Raw genomic sequence first — 21295 nt, 5'->3', positions numbered from 1 at the left:
CCACTATCGAGGCCTGAGCCAAAGCCAGGGACGAGGCTCAGTATCGAAGCCTCGATCGAAGGCAAGGCTCGAGGGCATGATCGAAGATAAGGCTCGAGGGCTAGGATCGAGACCCATGCTCGATGCCCTGATCGAAGGCTCAAGCTCTATGCTATGATTGAGGCTATGATCGAAGCCCCAACCTCGATACCCTGATCGAGGCCATGACCGAGGTCCAAGCTCGAGCCTGTGATCGAAGTCACGATCGAAGGTAAGGCTCGATGGCATGATCGAAGGTATGGCTCGAGGGCTAGGATCAAGGCCCAACCCTCGATGCCCTGATCGAAGGCACATGTTCGATGCCGCGATCGAGGCCCTGTTCGAGGCCCAGTTCCGAACTGCTGGGCAGTTATAAAAAACAGAGGACATTCGTCCCATTTGCCATTTTGGCAAACTTGAGCTTGAGCAGAGGCGACTTTTGGCAGATTTTCAAGGGAAAAACATTGGGGTAAGTGATTATAACTCGGATTTAATCAATATACAAGAATATATCATTGTTTTCACAATTTAATTAGTGTTTTGAGATTGAAATTTGGAAAAGTGTAGAAATCTCATAGAAACGAAAATTTGAGATTTCGGTATCGATTCGGAGTCGGATTTGAGTGAAACTGGTATGGTTGGACTCGTAATTGAATGGATTGTCGGATTTCATAACTTTTTTCGGATTCCGAGATATGGGCCCCGCGGGCAAATTTTTAATTAATTTCGGATCTTTTCTTTAAAATGTAGTATTTTTTTTTATAGAATTTGATTCCTATAATATTTAGTGATTGTATCGAATTATTTTGGCTAGATTCGAGCCAGACGGAGTTGGATAATCGTGGAAAAGGCCTTATAGAGGATTAAATTGGAGCAAGACGAGGTAAGTCTCTTGTCTAATCTTGTGGGGGGGAAATTACCTTATATGTGATTAAGATTAAATAATTGTTGCTAATTGTGGGGGCTACGTACGCACGAGGTGATGAGAGTCCGTGTGTAGCTACTATTAATGCTAAAGTCCGGGTAGTTTAGGACTCAAAGCATGTATTACTTGTGTAAATTGTATTCTTTGATTAATTAATATTAATTGATATATATGAATATATATATATATATTGTGAATTGTTTGATAAAGATATTAAAGGATGAAAATCTCAAAGGCTTGATTTCTATTTAAATCAATTAATTGTCAAAAGAAATTGTTCTCCTCCCAAATTTATCTTATAATAAACATATTGTCCTTCCGGAGGCACATAAGAAAATGTCCTCCTTTCTTGTGGAGCGGGCCGAACGCCTCGGCAGGATAGATGCATCTATGGATCGCGCCGCACGTCCCTCGGCAGTGTACACGACACTCTGGATCGGGCCGTACGTCCTCGACAGAAATCGTGCTTAATAATAATAATAATTACACGATGCTTTAATAATTTATTTCAGCTTGTAAAGCTAATTAGTAAATTGAAAAATCTTTGGAATTTAATGAATTATTATTCTTGCTTGTTAAGGAATTAATTGTTACTCCTGTAAATGAGATTTAATTAATAAATTGAAATTTATTTGAATTAAAGGAATTTAATTAATATATTAAAAATTGATACATTTGAAGGAATTTGATTATTTTCGCTAATTAAATAAATTCTGTAAATCACATTGATTTAAATATCCTAGTTTTATTTCAATTGTTATTGACCTATAGTGAGTGTCAAAGTCGGCCATCTCGTCTCTACCACTTTGAGATTAGGCTTGATACTTACTGGGTACACGTTGTTTACGTACTCATACTGCACTTGCTGCACTTTTTGTGCAGGAACTGAGACAGGTACTAGTGGAGGACCTATCATCACATACCCACGTCATCCAGAGGCATAGTGGTGAGCTGCCTTTCTGAGCCGTTCTGCAGCTACCAGTGTCTCTTCTGATATTTATATTCTGTCTATTTTATTTCAGACAGTATTTGAAGTTTTGTATAATCTACTAGATGCTCATTCACTTGTGATACCGGGTCTTGGCACACACATTGGTAGAAGTTGATATTTTATTATTTTCTTGGAATAAAAGTTTAATCAATGTATGCTTAATTGATTAATTTTAATAACTACAAGGATACTACGCTAAAGGGCACTACATTTTACTACGCTAAAAGGGCACTACATTACAAATATAAGCACTACATTAGGCCACAAGATACCACTAGAGGGAACTAAAGTAATAATTTATCTATTTTACTAGTCTTTAAGCAAATAAATAATCTAAACCAGATAAAAACAACAAATAAATTTAATCACAAAACATTCACGAAAATACATATACCACAGTAAAAAGTAACTTATTAATATTTTTTTAACAACTAATAATAATTTCTCTATTTTTACTAATATTTTTAGCACACTAACATCATAGTCCGGATAAAAATAACAAAATAGTTAAATCGCAAAATAATCACAAAACAACATAGAACACATTAAAAATAACTAATATGCATTTTTATACGAGTTTCAACAAAAACTAAGTCGGAATATCTCGATTTAAGGTTTTAAGAAAGTTGAAGATTTGGCGATTTAGAGCCGAAACAAGCAACCCACAACGAGAGAACGCCTTAGCCAGGATGTGGGACCGAGGATCTTTACTTTTTGTGGGCCGGGTGGGGTCCACTCAGGATTTGTTTGTCGTTAATGGGGAGGGGGACCGACTGTTTTTTAATGTTTTAATTGGTGGGGGAGGGGGGGGGTGGTTCTGGTTTGGTGGGGAAGGGAAGGGGACGATTTATTATGTAGATATAGCGTCGTTTATTAAGGCGGTATATTATAGCGCCTTAATAAACGGCGTTATACTTACCCGTCTTTTCATATTCACGTATAACGCCCTTTTAAAAGGCGCTATATCTTAACGGGCAAACGACCGTTAAGGTATAGCGCCCTTTCAAAGAGTGCTATATGTATTTTGGTCACTAAATTTCTTTTCTACTTATTTTTGTGTCTTGAGTCCAAAAACTCATTATTTTGGTTCCGAACTCGCGAGTTAAGACCTTTATAAAAAAGGAAAGATCCCTTGTTGAACTATTAGGCTGTCTATATCATTGTTTGTTGATCCCAATATGTGCAGTGTACATTGACATTGCTATATATGTCTCATGCTATCATTGACTGAGGTTACTGGTATTATCAAGAAACATGGTGATTATATATTTTTCCTCTCATCTAAATTGGATCGTAAGTAACGTTGGGTGCCAATCTTCAAGGCATAATGAAATGAGAATTTTGGTAAACTTAAACCTTCAATATTTACTTCCGTTATCTTATTATCTTGTTGTTGTTAATGCCTTTTTCCATGGTTTCTACATTTTCATATTACTTTTTAAAAAATATACTATTCCTTCCTTGAGCCGAGAGTCTATCGAAAATAGTCTCTCTATCTTCACAAAGTCAGAGTAAGGTTTGCGTATACACTATCCTCCCCATACCCCACTTATGAAATTACACTGGATATATTTATTAAAATTCTAAGATCGAAATGATAGAAGAAGAATCTAGAAGATAGAGGGAGAGACAGATCAGCTTCAGAGACAAAATAGCTTCTTCATTTCTGTGTAGAGTGAATGCTTACCTACATTGATCACTAACTAATCCCTTTTATACTTATCTAATTAACTCTCCACTCTATGTATACACACACCTAATTAACCGACTAACAGTGTCTTCCACTAAGTTAGTTATGACTTTGGATTCACTTTGGTCTCTAAAGTTCTCATTGCTTCACGTTGGCTTAATACTCCCCCTCAAGCTGGAGGGGAGAAAAATATTTTTCACTCCTAGCTTGCAAAGTAGATGATCATGTTTTGTCTTCCCAAGTCCTTTAGTCAACACATCTGTTATCTGCTCCTTTGTGTTTACATGTACTGTCTTGAGCAAATATGCCTTGATCTTTTCTCGAATGAAATGACAGTTTATATCTATGTGCTTTGTACGTTCATGAAATATAGGATTGACAGTTATTTGAGTAGCTGCTTTGCTATCACATATCATGTTTACATGCCTGTTGAGCTCAATGTTCAATTCTGCAAATAATCCAATCAACCAAACTATCTCTGCTGTTGTAGATACCATGCTTTTGCATTCTCCCTCAGCCGATCTCCTTGCCATCGTCTCTTATTTTTTTGACTTCCATGAGATTAAAGCATCTCCATAGAATACCAAGTAGCCTGTTACTGATCTTCTGGTTTGAAGACATGCACCCCAATCTGCATCATAATATGCTTTTAGTTCCCCATTTCCTTCTGCTGGCAATAACAAGCCTTGTTCAGGTGCATTCTTGATATATCGCACCACTCTGATGGCTACATCCATATTAGATTGTTTTGGAGAATGCATGAATTGGCTTAGTATTTGTACATCAAATGAGATGTCTGGTCTAGTCATTGTAAGATACAACAACCTGCCCACAAGTCTCTAATACTCTCCTGCATCGTGTAGTGCTGCATCATGTGCCATGCCATCTAATGGACCTACTATTTGATCAAAATCAATAGAGGTCAGTTTTTTATTTACTTCAAGTGGAGTGCTTGCAGGTTTAGCCCCTGCTACGCCTAGTTCTGAGATGAGTCAAGAGCATACTTCCTTTGGCTCATGTATATGCCTGTATGTGACCTTGCAAATTTAATTCCTAGGAAAAACTTAAGTTCTCCTAAGTCCTTTATTTTAAAGAACTTTTGCAGATCTCTTCTTGTATTGGTGATCTCATCAACATCATTGCTTGTGACTATCAAGTCATCCACATAGATCAGCACTAGTAGCAGGCAACTTCGTGATTGTTTTGTGAAAAGTGAGTAGTCATAATGACTTTGTGAGAACCACATCTCTTTCAATGCTTCTGTGAGTTTAATATTCCACTATCGAGAAGCTTGCTTAAGACCATACAATGACTTATGTAGCCTGCACATCTACTACTCCCCCTGCAGTGCAGCATCCTTCGAGAAACTAGGAGGAATAGTCATATAGATCTCCTCAACTAAATCACCTTCCAAAAATGCATTGTGAACATCCGTCTGATAAAGAGACCAACCTGAGTGTGCTACAACTGCTATGACACATCTCACAGTGACCATTTTGGCCACAGGTGAGAAGGTATTGGTGTAATCCAAGCATTCTTTTTTACTATATCCCTTAGCCACAAGACTAGCCTTATACCTTTCTACTTTCCCTGAGGCTTTGTACTTGATTTTATAGACCCATTTACATCCTATGAGTTGCTTGCCTGCTAGTAATCGAACTAGATTCCATGTCTGATTATCTTCTAGAGTCTGAATCTCCTGTTATATAGTTACAACCCATTTGGGATCTTGGGCAGCTTCAGTGAAGTTTCTTGGTTCTACTTCAGCAGAGTAGGCTGCAAGACACTTAGAATAGGATGGTTGCAATAGGAGGTAGTTGATGGAATCAAAAATATGATAAGAACAAGATGTCTGCTTCTGCTGAGGCACCACATAATCACTCATCCAAATAGGAGACCTGGACACCCTAGTAGAGTGTCTAGGAGTGGATATAGACGTAGCTTCAGTACGCACTACTGGTGGAGTGATGGGAACTGGAGACTGTGAAGAAGAACTAGTAGGTGAACTAGTGTAAGAATCATCAGTAGAAGTATCAGTTATAGTTGAGATCTCATAAGAGGAAATGTCATGAACATAAAGATCTTCAGATTCTAAAAGTACACTGAGAGAATGCTGAACTACAGTGGATGCTGAACATCCCTGCTCACAAATACACAATGGTTATGCAAATCAAATAGTTTTTATCCCTTTTGGACCAGCAAATAACCTAAAAGTACAGTAGGGATTGCTCTTGGAGAAAATTTGTCATGCTTCTTGAGGTTTGCTGCATAGCAAAGGCAACCAAAAACCCTGAGATGATCAAGAGATGGTTGTTTGTGAAATGACAACTCAAATAGACACTTACCTCCTAAAGCTCTAGATGGAATTCTATTAATGAGATACACTGCTGTCATCGTTCACACTCCTCATAACCTTAAGACCGCATTTGCTTGAAATTTTAATGCTCTAGTAGTGTCTAGGATGTACATGTATTTCCTCTCTGCAACCCCATTTTTATATGAGGTATATGGACATGTTCTCTGATGAGTGATACCTGCAGAGCTCAATAGATCTTTTAGTTGGCTATTAATGAACTCTCCACCTTTATCGGATCTGATAGTCTTCACATTAGCAGAGAACTTAGTATTTATCAAGGCAATCAAATACTTTAGTACAACCACTGACTTATCTTTAGAATTCATAAGACATACCCAAGTATATCTAATAAAATTATCCACTAGAGTGAGAAAAAATATCTTACCATTATATGTAGGTACCTTGAAAGGACCCCACACATCTGCATGAATAATTTCTCCAAAAACTTCGCTTTTATTGCTACTATTAGGAAAAGGCAGTCTACTTTGTTTTTCCAGAGGGCATACATCACAATGATCAGTATAGATTAGTAATCCTTGCATTATTAAACTTAAGAAATCTCTTCATGGTATCAACATGCACATGGCCTAATCTTCTATGCCATAGCATGCCATTTATTTTAATTACTAATGCAGAAGAAATACCATGTACTCCTAAACCTCCTGTGTGGTTGGCTTGAGTAACCAGATCTAGCACATATAGATCATGCTCCAATCTATTAAACCCCTTCAACTTCCCACTGTAGATGTCCTAGAATATACAACAGTCAGGAAAAAAAGATATGAATAATCCTACATCCTCGGTAAGTTTTGATACTGCCAGCAAATTATACCTAAACTAAAGTACATACAGCACATTCTTAACATGCAAGTTATCTAAGATACTGGAGGATCCTAAGTGAGTAATGACACTTGTTTCACCATTTGAAAGTTGCTCTCTTCTCTTATCAGTCGTAGAAAGATGAACATAATCTTTGTATACATCCATATTATAGACCATGTGATTAGTGGCTCCGGAATCTATTATCAACCTATAATTTTTAATTTTGTTCAGAAGTGAGATAGGTATATCTATCACTTTAGCATGAGCTATTGTTTCAACAGGTGAGGTACTCTTATTAAGCATCTGGAGTAGCTATTGATACTGCTCCTTTGTAAAGAAGTTTCCATTCCCTGGAGAAACATCTTTGTGCTCCTTCTACTCTTTGGATCCTTGAGTGACATCAAGTTGCACATTGTGAGCTGCATCAGTGTTTCTAGCAAAAGACTCCCTCTTTGGTTTGTAATCTTCAGGGTAGCCTACTAACTTGTAACAATTATCTTTAGTGTGACCTTTTAGTTTGCAGTAATCACAATAGAGTTGAGTTTTCTGTCTGTACATTGGAGGTGCCCCTTGAATTGAGTTGTAATTCATTCGATTAACTTTGTGACATGTGTTGTAGGGAATTGCACCACCTACATGTCATGTGTTATAAGCCATAACATTAGATCATATCTCCAAGTTTGTTACACCAACTACTCTAGCTCGTTGGCTTGCATCTTGTAAAACTATTCCATAGACTACATTGATAGTAGGTGTGGGTACCATCATCATGATCTGCCTCTTTGCTTGCGCAAATGACTCATTTAACCCACTAGAAAATTGAACTAGTCACTATTGATGAATGTGTTCAATGAATACTTTTGATTCTGGACAAGGACAAGATGGTATAGGTGTCATAGCATCATACTCATCCCTTAAATCCTTCAACTTTGAGAAGTAGGTGGAAATTGGTGCTAGTCCTTGCTTTAAAGCAATAATTTCCTGATGCAAATTGTAGATTCGTGAAATGTTTCTGTTATCAAACCTCTCTTGTAAGTCACTCCACACATTATATGCTGAAGATGCATAAACAACACTACTGTAAAGCTCCTTTGTCACAACATTCATGATCCACAAGAGAAAAAAATTATTGCATCTATCCCACTGATCATGTAATTCCTTCTTAAACTTGTTCTTCTCATATGTTCCATCAATAAAACCAACCTTGTTCTTCGTGAAGAGTGCAATCCTCATAGATCGACACCACAAATTATAATTTTCAGTACCTAGAAGTTTGAATTCGATCAAATGCTCGCCTCACTACTAGAAATTCGGCAAAAACCGACCAAGGTCGACCGACCAACTTTGGTCGGTTTTATTTAATGCAAAAATGCGGGAAACTATTTTTGAGTACCGCAAAATTTATTTTTCAAGAAACCGACGAACTTTGATCGGTTTTTCAATTAAAATAAATAAAAATTAATATTAAAAAAACCGACCAAAATTGGCGGTTAATTCGGCCGGTCATTTAAAAAAACCTACCAACTTTGGTCGGTAATTTTACTTTTTAATAAAACCAACCAACTTTGGTCGGTTATTTTCGTGCGAAAATACAATTAAAAAGTATAAATCAAATAAAAGATAGTCTTAAAATAAAATGTACCAATGGTCTAGTGGTAGAATAGTATCCTGCCACAGTACATACCTCGGTTCGATTCCCAGATGGTGAATCGTTTTATACATAATTAAAATACCGACCAACCTTGGTCGGAAAAAACCGACCAACTTTGGTCGGTTTTTTTTGCAATATTTCTTCTTTTGTTTTTTAAATTTTTTTGACCGACCAAAGTTGGTCGGTAATTTCCGACCAACTTTGGTCGGTATGCCTTTCCGACCACAAAAATACCGTCCACACGTAAATGGTCGCGTTTTGGTCGATTTTTGGCCATTACCGACCAACGTTGGTCGGTTTTTTTGGTCGGTTTTTACCGGATTTCTAGTAGTGTTAGCATTCTTTTCTTTGTCACAAATACAATGGATGATTATGACTGATTACAGTCTCATTACTCGTTCATTCTCCAAGTGCCATCGCAGTTCTGAATCACAAACCCTAGCACCTAAATTGAGTTGACAGAGAACAATTAACTAGCAAATTGAAGAGAACAAAGTCAGCAGCAACACTTGATCGTAGGCTATTGAGATTCTAAGATCGAAATGAGAGAAGAAGAATCTAGAAGATGGAAGGAGAGAGAGATCAGCAGCAAAGAGCAAATTGCTTCTTCATTTCTGTGTAGAATGAATGCTTACCTACTGTATATGGTCGAAATAAATTTCAGCCTTGGCATGTCCGGTATGGTTCGAAGGGTGGTGTATCGAAGTAAGATCCTGAAGAGGGACACGAACTAACCTAGAGCTCGGGGAGGCCGGTCCGTGTTGTGATCGATATCATAATCAAACTCGAACAAGAATCGAACCATGGCGCGGGTAGATCTATCGTGCTGATAATCCAAAAACCAACCTACATCGACCTGGAATCCATTCGAGGGCTTGAACCAGGATCGGGCTCGAACCAAGATCACGAGTTCGAGCCGAAATCAAGCTCGAACCAAAATCGAGGATTCTAAGCAAGATCGAGCTCGCAGACAAAAGCCGTTGTAATCCCACTAGAGGTAATCTTGGCAGAAATTATGGAAAAGCTAATTTATCATGGGTCTCCCACTGAATGTTTATTTTATTATGCTTAGAGCCAAACCCGTTCACTATAAAAGGGCTTGCTTATCATTCTTGTAGGGCAGCTTGCTGAGACTTACACTATCACAAACGGTATTATTTCCTCTAGAAGGAAGAGTGATCTTTCTAGTTTCTTAGATTGATTCTGTTTTGTTAAATCCTAAATTCACTGTTCATAATTGATTTTCCTGGATTACGTTTTCTCCAACCTATATTAATCCTTTTATTTATCCTAGCATTTTGTATTAAGTTGTACGACATATCTTCAGAACTGCATATAAATTCAACTCTATCCATTTTTCGGGTAAACAGTTTGGCGCCCACCGTGGGGCCGAGGGTAAAAGTGGTCACTTATTTCCGAAAACACCTTCAATTCAGGTTCGGCTACGAATAGCCACCGACCAAATGGCTTCACCGACCGATTACGAAGCTGGACTTCTAGATGAAACCAACAACTTGGCACCTCCGAGATTCGAGCCGAAATACCACTAGATGTCAATTCACAAATTGCTTTGGAAGAAAACCAGCGTTCCGAACATGAAAGAAGCATTCAGGGCGGTGCTCGATCCGTAGCCCAAGACACCCAAAACCCAGAGGAGATCGGGGCCATCTTACGCATGATCTTCGAGATGTTGCAAGCCCATCAATTAGCGATAGCTCGGCTACAAAGCCAAACTCAAGCACAAAGCAGACTGGTTTCCAATCCACTTCGAGAGGTCCGACAGGGGTTACTTCGAGAGGTCACCCCAGGAACAGAGCCTGCCATAGTAAAATCTAACAAGCAGGAATCGGGGACTACTCCCGGAATTACTAAATTGCTCGAGAAACTCACAAAATGAGTTGAAGCCAACGACAAGAGGGTGGAAACGTATAATGCTAGGGTTGATCAAATACCGGGGGCTCCACCAATGATAAATGGGCTTGATTCAAAAAAATTCATACAAAATTCTTTTCCATCGAGTGCGGCACCGAAGCCAATCCCCAAAAAGTTTCGTATTCCCGAAATTCCCAAATATAATGGTACGACCGATCCTAACGAACATGTCACCTCTTACACGTGTGCCATAAAAGGCAACAATTTGGAAGATGATGAGATCGAATCCGTGCTATTGAAAAAGTTCGGGGAGACCCCCTCGAAAGGAGCTATGATTTGGTACTACAATTTACCACCAAATTACATCGATTCTTTTGCCATGTTAGTAGATTCGTTCGTAAAAGTGCATGCTGGTGCCATAAAGGTTGCAACGAGAAAATCAGACCTCTTCAAAGTAAAGCAAAGGCAGGGAGAGATGCTGAGGGAATTCGTATCCCGAATTCAAATGGAACGCATGGAATTACCCCCGGTCACCGATGATTGGGCCGTACAAGCTTTCACCCAAGGGTTGAACGAGCTAAGTTCGACAGCATCACATCGGCTGAAGCAAAATTTGATCGAGTATCCGGCGGTAACTTGGGCAGATGTGCACAACCGATATCAATCGAAAATTAGGGTCGAGGATGATCAGTCGGGGACCCCGTACGGACCTGTTCATCAGAACAAGACAGTTATTAATCAAAAGTAGATCGACAGAGAGCAAAGGTCAAACAGAGACCGATATAAACCGTACGTCACCGATCGAGTAAACAATGGTTCAACACGCAGCGCAGTTCGGAACAGTCAAAGAATTGATCGGGGACAAAATTCTCGGGGGCTTATGAGTAAGAGCGGCTTCGACAAATATGCCGAGCCTATAGAAGCACCTCGATTATCAGAATATAACTTCAGCATTGGTACATCTGCTCTCGTGTCAGCCATCGGGCGCATCGAAGACACTAAATGGCCTCGACCAATGCAAACCAATCCTGCCCGGAGAAATCCCAATCAAACGTGCGAATATCATAGTACCTATGTCTACAGAACGAAAGATTGCAAGAAACTAAGAGAGGAAATAGCTCGCCTATTTAACAAAGGGAATCTTCAGGAGTTTCTGAGTGATAGGGCAAAGAGCCATTTTAGAAGCAGGGATTTCAGCAAGCAGAACGAGCAAGAAGAACCACAACACGTTATCCACATGATCATCGGCGACACCGATACCCCCCAGGGACCGATGCTTAAGCGCACTAAAACATCGATGGTGAGGGATAAGCGATCTCCCCCTTTCGGGGTCGGTTCGGGCAAGTTCCTCGGCTTCATGGTATCACATGGTCTAATAGCTGAAAGACGGAATTTTCTCCCATTCTTCAAAGAATTCCTCTTCCCCATATCAATGGTAAGTGATTCTAAACTAGTTTCTTTCAATCTTTCATTAAATTTTCTAAGATATCAACCTAAAATCTTGTGTTTTCATGGTGGAAATTGGTTGTTTGGGTAGAATTAGGGATTTTGTAAAATGGAGATTTAGACCTTAAATTGAGGTCGGATTCCAAAATAAATTACATAACCGGGCTCGGGGGTGAATGGGTAATCAGGGTTTTGTCCAAATTTCGGGATTGGACCAAGCGGACCAGGGGGTTGTTGACTTTTTCAATAATGACCTAAATTGAATCCTTTTCAATCGTGGGTAGTTCCTAAGGCTTAATTTGAATCGTTTGGTTGGTAATTTGCTAGATTCTATTGGTTCGGAGGCTTGTTTGAGAGGCAAAGCTGTGATTGAGCTTTGAGTGGACTTTTGGAGGGAGGTAAGTATCGTGGTTAACCTTGACTTGAGGAATTAGGACTTGTTTGTCTATTTGCTAAATGTTTAGATGTTGGGTACAACGTATATGTGAGGTGACGAGTACTTATGCTTTGTTGTTGGGTTAAAGCATGCGGGTGGGATTTGTTCCTTGTAGTTTATTGCTTACTTTGATTTTGTTATCCATGCTTAGACTAGTTAGTTACTAAATTGATCGTTCTTATAGTGTTTACGGGCTTTTTTGATAAATGAGTATTGATTCCAAAGTTGAGATTTGGTATTGTGGAACCATTGTTGAAGTAAGGCTTGTTCGTGTTGATTCTATATCCCTGCTATTACTTGTTCATTGTTATGTGGTAAGGAAGAGTGTTAATGATGAATGGTGATGCCGTGCCATATTATGAGAGTTAATGCACGAAGGGGGATGTCGTTCCATATTGTGAGCGTTAATTCATGAAGGGTGATGCCGTGCCATGTTATGAGAGTTAATGCACGAAGGGTGATGTTGTGCCATATTGTGAGCGTTAATACACGAAGGGTGATGTCGTGCCATATCTATTGATTTTCTTTATTGTGCTTAATTGTTTCCACTGGTTAAAGGCATATTGACTGTTCTGGTTATCATTTCCACTGTGTTTCTCGTATCTTGTATCCCCTTTAGCATGTCCCCCTCCCAATAGTACATTTTTAGCTGTTATTATTGTTTTTATGTACATATAATGTTATCTGCATAGGTTTATTACGTGGATGTCTTGTCATAGCCTTGTCACTACTTCGTCGAGGTTAGGCTTGACACTTAGGAGTACATGGGGTCGGTTGTACTCATACTACACTTTGCACTTCTTGTGCAGATTTTGGTACCGGTCCTAGCTGATCGTGGGGCTTAGCAGCTTGGACTTGCTTATTGGAGACTCAAGGTAGATCTGCTGGCATCCGCAGACCTTGGAGTCCCCTTCTATCTCCCCTATTTTACAGTTTCTTTTTATTCAGGTCGGGTGGTTACATTTTCCTCCACTTAAACATATGTTCGTCCTCGAACGTACCAAGAACCGTTCCGTAGTTGCCCAAAATCTCTGTTCAACACCTCGTGCACTTATCCGTTCCATCATAACCCACGTGAGCCCATTAGCTCGAGCTAGGCTAAAGATCCTTCCTTTTTCTTAGCCAACAAACCTTAGAACCAGATTCCAATATCCGAAATTCTCCACGAGGCCCGATTCTAACATACGAGCACCGCATCAATCACTACACACTATACCAAAATATGATCATGCACCTATGCTGAAATCACACCATGCACCACATAAATTGTTTTCCCATAATAACATCCTCAACTACAATAGCTGCAATTTCACGAACCAGATGCCCGCAATACACCTCATAACACATATAAGCCATGTTCCAACCCTCGCAATACTGCCACGACAAAAGAGATGTGTAGAAACTTATAACCACCTGCCAAATCAATATATCATGGAGTCTCTCCACCTGACAAGATCCATTACCTCATTCTGAACTAAATAACGATATTTTCTCTTTAATATACCCTATATAAATTCGATCGCACTTATCTCAGGTCCAATAACCTCATCTCACTCAGTACAAGCTGCTCGGCAATAAGCCACCTTAAACACCGTCTAAAATCTCATACAACGCCTTCAAAACGCCAACAAGCTATAACTCGAATTTGACCCATAGGGAATAACAAACTCTGGCAAAGAACCATCCAGCCCGCGTAATGAATAAAACGGCAAAACCGATGTTATGGCTCTATCTTAGAGATGAGAAACAAGGCACACAAAATAAGTATAAGGAACCATACTTAACATATTATTGTTACGGAGAGCAACCCGATCCAAATATGACACTATTGCGGCGTGCAACCTGATCCTAAACATGACACTGATGTGGCGTGCAACCCGATCCAAATATGACATCGTTGTGGAACGCAACCCTATCCATACAATATAACCGTGGTGGCGTGCCACTCGATCCAAATAAGATACTCGTGGCAGCGTGCCACCCTATCCACACATAACAATCAATAAGGAACACCCATCAAGCCAAAATGCTTATACTTACGAAATGCCCGAATATCAACCACAAGCAAGCCAAGTACATATTACAACCCTGGGGAGACGGATAGCACCATACGCTACAAAACTCTAAGCACGAATAACGTGCAATAACGACATGTATCTCGAGATCTATCTTGCTCATATAACACCACAAGCTACACGGGAGCACAACACATGTGCGAATAATCAAGTCGTCTCACAACCCACATGGCACAATAGAGTATTACATGGAATAGCAGACGACAGGAGTAACATCCAACGCTCGAAGACTCCTCCGTAAGCAATGTTATGCCACATGAACACATCCGGCCTAACGTAGAGCACACATTCACATTAGACCCACCAACGGGTCTCCAGTCGATTCTGATCATACCATAATGAGCCAATAACCTTTCAAGGATCCACAATAGCCCTATTCATGACACATACGAGCAGCCATCCAATCCGAAAAAAACTCCCACAGTCCACAAACAAATGAATAGAGCTCATTTCAGGCATAAACTTTCACATTAGCAATAATTCCATAATCTCCATACTTGGTTTCAATCCTTAACAATCAAGTGATTAACATGTCACACTTATACAATTTTCCCGTGAAATACACTCCCACGACCTTCCGCACCAGGTAGCAAAGTCTGCACCTCCATACCACCAACCGTACAAATTCTATAAAACAAATCAAGAATCCGCAAATCAAAACACAATGCCTCTTCCACAGAACACTATTATTAGGCGACACTAAGATAATGCCAGCTTACTCTAAACATCTGAATTCTTCCCTGCTCATCCGAGCTCGTGACATTCTTATCCACATTGAGCCGCAACCTTGATCCTCAACTTCCAATTCCCATACTGCTTACTGCACCTATCATACCGCTACGTGAAAGTACAAGAATTCATCATAACCCCTGAATTACTAGTAGAATAAATACTTCATTGGCTAGAAACCTTTCACTTAATTCATTTCAGAAGAACCATTGCAACACGCAACTGAATTCTCATAACCGCATAAAATGCAAACCTCAAGTCGTGGTCTAAACCACCATAACTCTTCCAGGATCCATTTACACATAACAAGGCCATTTGAATCAAATACCTCCCAAATCAATCAAATTATGGTGGCTGTCAAGCCCGCACTAACCTATATAACTTAACACGCTGAAGGAACTGATCAGTACCATAATCATGATGATTCAGACCAGTACTAACTGACCCCACTTCTTCTAATTTACTCTTGACTTGCCTTAGAAATAATAAGAGCTCTATTCAAAAGCATAACGAAACTCAATCAACACACATCCCGAGTGACCCAAATCACGTGATCACATCGTCTCAATACCCATGAACCATCTCATACCCTTCTCATGCGCACAATAGTATCTCCAACTGGTATACCCATTCTGAAAGACCTTCCGCGAATTTGAAGTTGTATCTCTCATTGCTCCAATATTGTCCCGCAAACACGATGATAACATAGAAAATTCCCCAAGTATTCTTCACACTCTGTTGTAAAATCCCGGTCTTCAGCCACATAATGAGCCCAAAGTCCTTAGACACAGCGCTTACATTTTTTAGCCCTTTAGAACCTTTGTTGAGAGTTACGCACCATGACCTAGTCCCGACTATAACCAAACTCCAATGCTCCGTTAGCACATGAACACTCCCAAAGAAGCAACCAAATGAATTATTTTCCTTGTACATCACATCCACAAGGAGCATAAACTCTAAGTCTTCCCAAAAACCTACACATGAATCGATAAGGCAAAATATAGCACACATTCATCAAGTTCTTTGCTCGAATTACGCCTGATGTTTTTCTTCCTTAGTCATAAATAATCCACCAATGCACCAATAATCAGAAACCTCAAAAGCAGATAACCATGCAATCCAATCGTAGACGGTGAGCTCCCCCACTTAGCTTTAAGCTACAAGCACATAAATATAGAACCCACAAAGATTCCTTCTTCCCAATTACCATGATCTCGCTCCATTAACCCGCCATATATCTCGAAATCTCTTGTTAAACTTTTCATAAAACATCCTAAATTATCAGCCATAATTGCCTATTCGACCTCCCGCTGGGTAGTAAGTAGAACTCCTCGTAGAAGCTTTATCAGAAATCACTCAACAGCTGACCTGCTCACAGGAAATAGCTAACCTGTGGAATTCCATACCGGCATCTTCTAACGATGCTGCACTAGGTACAACTATCACAAAATCAATAAACCCTCCTGATCCCATGCTCGCCCGCCAGCTGTAAGAGTCTGTTCATTCCCCATTGACAACAACTGAAAGTCCGACAATACATTCCAAACTTGAAGTCACGCCGCATCCCATAACAATAATCAAGCTCTAACTCCCCTCTTCATTCCAAGCAAACTCATGTCCGTCATATTCAACCTTCCTCGGAATAGTAGCCACTATCCCAAATGAAAAGTGTAGCCTTAGTCATTGCCCACCATGATCCCCAAATCGCTCTAAACTTCCTCAAAACATGTGGTTATCCTACAACAGAATCCGTACGTTACTCCGCTACTCCCACTTTGCTAAACTCATCCCCTTAAGCAACTTATCAGCCTCTGTTGTTCATACTTGACTTGCTAGTAATTCAACCACTGTGAGACACCTCCCACCATGTCCTCCCTCATCCTTTGCTGCCAAAATACTACCTCAAATCATAATCCATCTTTGTAGCAGCAGAACAGATAAAATTCTACTAACTCTAAGCCTCCTTAAAGATCATTTTCCCTCGAGCCATCAATACTAAAAGCACCGATTCGACTCTGAATCCAACATACACCGCCATGGGGTAATACTGTAATTAATATAATTTTCCAGAACTTCCTTTAAAGATATAAATTTCTTAATCTCGTATTCTATCTCACCAGCTCAAATATATCAAGTGCCAATATCCAATGGATAAGGAATATCATATAAAATGACAGGCATCAGTAGAAGGAAAATCTTATGAATATTGAGACTGCTAGCAGTATAACGCACAATTATGCCGAGATCGTACGACCCTATCCAGAGTAGTGTGTATATTGTTGAAGGTCGACTGGTGCAAACCAGAGATGCATCTCAATATACTGCCGAGGCGTTCAACTCGCTCCACAATAAAGGAAGGAACTTATCGAATTACGAGTCATGTGCTTACAATACATATACATTAGCATAAAATGGGTATACCCTTCACCGTTTAAAAACTATTTTGCCAACAACTCAAGGTGATAATGCTCGGCCTAATATATATTCCTAAGTCAACTTCAATTATAAATTCACTCAATTAAGCTAATAGAATGAGTTCAAATAGTTTAAATATTTCATGATGAAGTCATAAGTCTACCCGGACATAAACATACTTTAGTTACGTATGGACTCTCGTCACCTCGTGCGTATGCAGAACCCACAACTAGTAGAACATAACAATTACATCACATAGGGGGTAGTTTCCTCCTCACAGGGTTAGACACGAGACTTACCTCGCTCTGAAGTTTCATAACCGACTCCAACGCCTCTCTAACACCTCAAACCAATGCCCACCGATCCGAAACTAGTCAAACAATCATGAAACCCAATAAAAATATACTCCAACATCATAATTAATTAATTTAAAACACTTCCCAACTACGCTTGAAAAGTCAACAAAGTCAACCCTGATCCACGTCCAACCTGCACTCAATAGCGAGTGGAAACGGTCGTTGGAAGAATAGTACCCAACAAGAGTCATGGTCAATTTTCACAGGGAGTTACTAGGGGTGTTTGGAGTATACACTTGACAAAACTGAAAGGAATAGCTAAATTGTACTTCCACAAAAGGTTTTGATTTCTATTCCAATTTTACTCTAGCAATTATAAGCTAAGAAAAAAACTGGAACTGAATCAGTGTTTTTGGTATTTTTCCAAATAGTTTAAAGGCCTAGGGATGTGACCATAACCTAGGTGTTTGCCTAATGGGATAAAGACGTTAATGCTTATTTTGTTGATTTGGGTGTATTATAGCTCTCAACTCAACGTTAACCACTCAATACCTCTCGATCACAGAGTGATTTTGCCCAATTTGGCTCTCTCAAGTCCAAATGGGTATCAACCAAAACAGTTGATAAGAGCTCATGTAGGGTTATTACTATCATTAGGTTGAACCCTTTAATTGGGTTAATCAATCTCTCAATTGACCCAATTCTTTGTTAGCTAAGTTATCCTAGACTAGATCCCTCTTTATCAAGTAGAGATTAAGTCAAATAGGCATGAATCAATGTTTGCAACTATTAATTCTAAAATTGAAGCATGAACTAAGCTAAATAATCAACACCCAATCATAAACAAATACTAAATTAGATACCTATAAGGTTCACACACTAGGGTTGGGTCACAAACCTAGTAAAAGTCTAGCTACTCATAATGGGGTTCGAAGAAAATAAAGAAGAAAAGCTAATTAAACTCATAATGAAATATTAAAATCATGAAATCTAATGTAAATACACCAAATTTATGTAAAACTTCCTAACGTAGTAAAGAAAAACGGCTACAGCAACTTCATATGTTCAAGCTTGACCTAATTTTGTAAAACTCGTCTATTTATACAGGGCCAAAAATCTCGGACAAAAAAGCTACTTGGGAGGTTTTGTGGCCGCACAATTCCATGTGCAGTCCACAGATTTCTTCAGCTGGCAAAAGGTGGAGTTCTGCAGCTACATATTTCTGAATTGCGCCTGCAAGGCAATCTTCTACGGTTGCACATTTCTGGACTGCGGCCGCGAAGCTATCTTCTGCGGTTGCACAATTCTTGTGTGGTCCGCAATTCACAAACTCTTTTGGACTTGGTATTTTTGCATACTCTCTGATCTTTGACTCCTAGCCCAGTTCTGCGGCCACACAATTCATGTACAGTCCGCACATTGCTGAAAGGTCTGCTACATTTTTCTTCTTATTATGCGACCGTAGATAGAATTCTGTTGTCTGCAATTTCTTCTGCGGACCGCACATTTGTGCTTCTGTGCCCTTTATTGCTGTGTGATTCGAAACACTCCTTTTTGAGTCAGATTTCATCTCGGGAGACCAAACTTCCAGTATTCCAGCAATTTTTCATAATTTCATTAGTTCCAGGAATACAATTCAATACTTTCGGACTAAAACAATAGCTAAAAGGTCCTAATTAGTAGTCAAAATCCTCACTTATCAATTCCCCCAAACTTAAGTCTTTGCTTGTCCTCAAGAAAATAAATTAGTTCCCACGTCCAAAAGTTAAGGGCCATTTCAGCGATTCAAAGGTGATCCATCCACACATCAGTTGGGACTAACAATTACCCACACTACTCATATATTATCAACAAGGCGACAAGTTAAACATTCTGCGCATATAGATCTAATATGACATTTGAGCTTCAAGAATTGACTTTACTCATCAAGGACTCTTGCTCTATCATGTAGGTCATGGTAGACTCCAAACTCTTCCTCCTCTACTTTCCATTTGCCAGGCTCACTTAAGAAATTTAGCACCCAATCCAAAGATTTATGAAAGTTTCACTCATCTCTCTCAAGAGAATGCCACAAGTACGGCTTCAAGTACCATAGGCCTGCCCCTTATGTAGATCGCCACTAATGTAAGTTCACTCGACTTGAAATCAAGTAGGAATTCTTTCGGGATGTAATGAAGGCTTTTGGATTAGGGTCGGATACAGTATGGGTGAGTGGTTATACCTTTCCTTAAGCAATTCTTCTTTCATTTTTCGGCTCACACTTTGCCAATTCTTAGAGGCACTTTATTTTCATTGGGGACTAAATAGACTTAACATCACTCTTTCTTGATCATTTCATTCTTTTTCTCCCTTTTTTATTTCTCCATGTTTGGGATCATTACCTCTTTTTGGATCCATTCAACCCTTCCACTTATTCACTTTTTGCATTTTTCTTTTTGTTTTTTTCTTTTCTTGCCTTATCTTCTCATAAAGATCATTTCTTTTCTATTTTTATGCCTTGATACCATTTTAAAGTTCCTCGTCTCTCCCCCAAACTTATGTTTTAAGCCATTTGTTTCACGAGAGTGTTAAGGAAAGCTTGGGTGCCAAGAGAGGGTCACAACCAAACGGGTAAAGGCTTGTAACATGGTTATCAAATGAGAAAGGCTAGAGGCTCAAAGGGGTTGACTAGGGATAATGGCATTGGTTGGTAATATAAAACTCAAACGGGCCAAGGAGAGCCTACAATCACTTCTCAAACCAAGCAAAACTTAGGATTTATCCTTGAAACACATTCGAGGCAAGTTCTAGACCCTTCGCATGGATACTTGGACTAGCAACAATTCATCTCACCCCTCACGCAACCGGATTGTTAAAGAGGACAGAGTCGAGAGCCCACAATGACCACATTCAAGTTTAAAGATCACTATGGTCCAATTAAACCACGCGATGATTGCCAAAGTCAACACAAGAGTCACAAAAGTCACTAACTAGAGCTATTGTTCTCAAAACAACTTGTCTCTAACCATAAGCACGTAGTTAAGTGTGTTGGTACCAGTTGAAGCATGGTTGACTCTTCGAGCATGACTTAATTAGGTCTTTTTATTCATTACTACTACTATTATTACCTAAACTTAAAAACAGACTCATTTCCTTAAGAAGGTTGTCACGCCATCTATCGTTGGGATGAGTCACCTGGTTCACACAACAACTACCTTTGGAAAGAACCGTGGCATTAAGAAAACCAAAGACTTATTATCTATTAAAACATACAAAGAAACTACTAAATCGAATAAAGAAGCTACTAAATCAAACAAAGAAGCTACTAAATCAAACAAAGAAGTAGTAAAGAAACAAAAATAAAGAAGTTAATAAGCAAAAAGTACTGAAGGTGGAATGAATATACATAATGAGAGAAAGAGAGAGAATATATACATAATAAGAAAAGAGAAAATAATATCAATTTATTAAAGGCCAAATTTCTTAGAATGTATCAAATATAATCAGTAAACTCCACTCCCCGAATAAATATAAGCATTGTTCCCAATTCTTAACAAAATAAGAGTAAAAGAGAGGAAAGAGTGAAGAAAACTC

General features: G+C 39.2%; 1 protein-coding gene across 1 annotated transcript; it reads right to left on the bottom strand.

The window, feature by feature from the left end:
• Positions 1-7177: 7177 nt before the first annotated feature.
• Positions 7178-8035, bottom strand: LOC142178281 (uncharacterized). Its single transcript, XM_075247611.1, has 2 exons — positions 7681-8035; positions 7178-7434 (listed from the first exon to the last, which is right to left on the bottom strand). Exons 1-2 carry the CDS (start codon positions 8033-8035, stop codon positions 7178-7180), a joined length of 612 nt encoding a protein of 203 aa, XP_075103712.1.
• Positions 8036-21295: the final 13260 nt, after the last annotated feature.

The sequence above is a fragment of the Nicotiana tabacum genome, chromosome 24 (genome assembly GCF_000715075.1).
Source record: "Nicotiana tabacum cultivar K326 chromosome 24, ASM71507v2, whole genome shotgun sequence".
Lineage (NCBI taxonomy): Eukaryota > Viridiplantae > Streptophyta > Magnoliopsida > Solanales > Solanaceae > Nicotiana > Nicotiana tabacum.
This window is presented reverse-complemented; position numbering and strand designations above follow the sequence as displayed.

Excerpts from the sequence above, each read along its gene's own strand:
- LOC142178281 (XM_075247611.1), bottom strand. The coding sequence starts at position 8,035 with ATGAGGATTGCACTCTTCACGAAGAACAAGGTTGGTTTTATTGATGGA. Across the intron at positions 7,435-7,680 it reads TATGACACCTATACCATCTT|GTGGTGCAATTCCCTACAAC; the intron begins GTCCTTGTCCAG and ends CATGACATGTAG.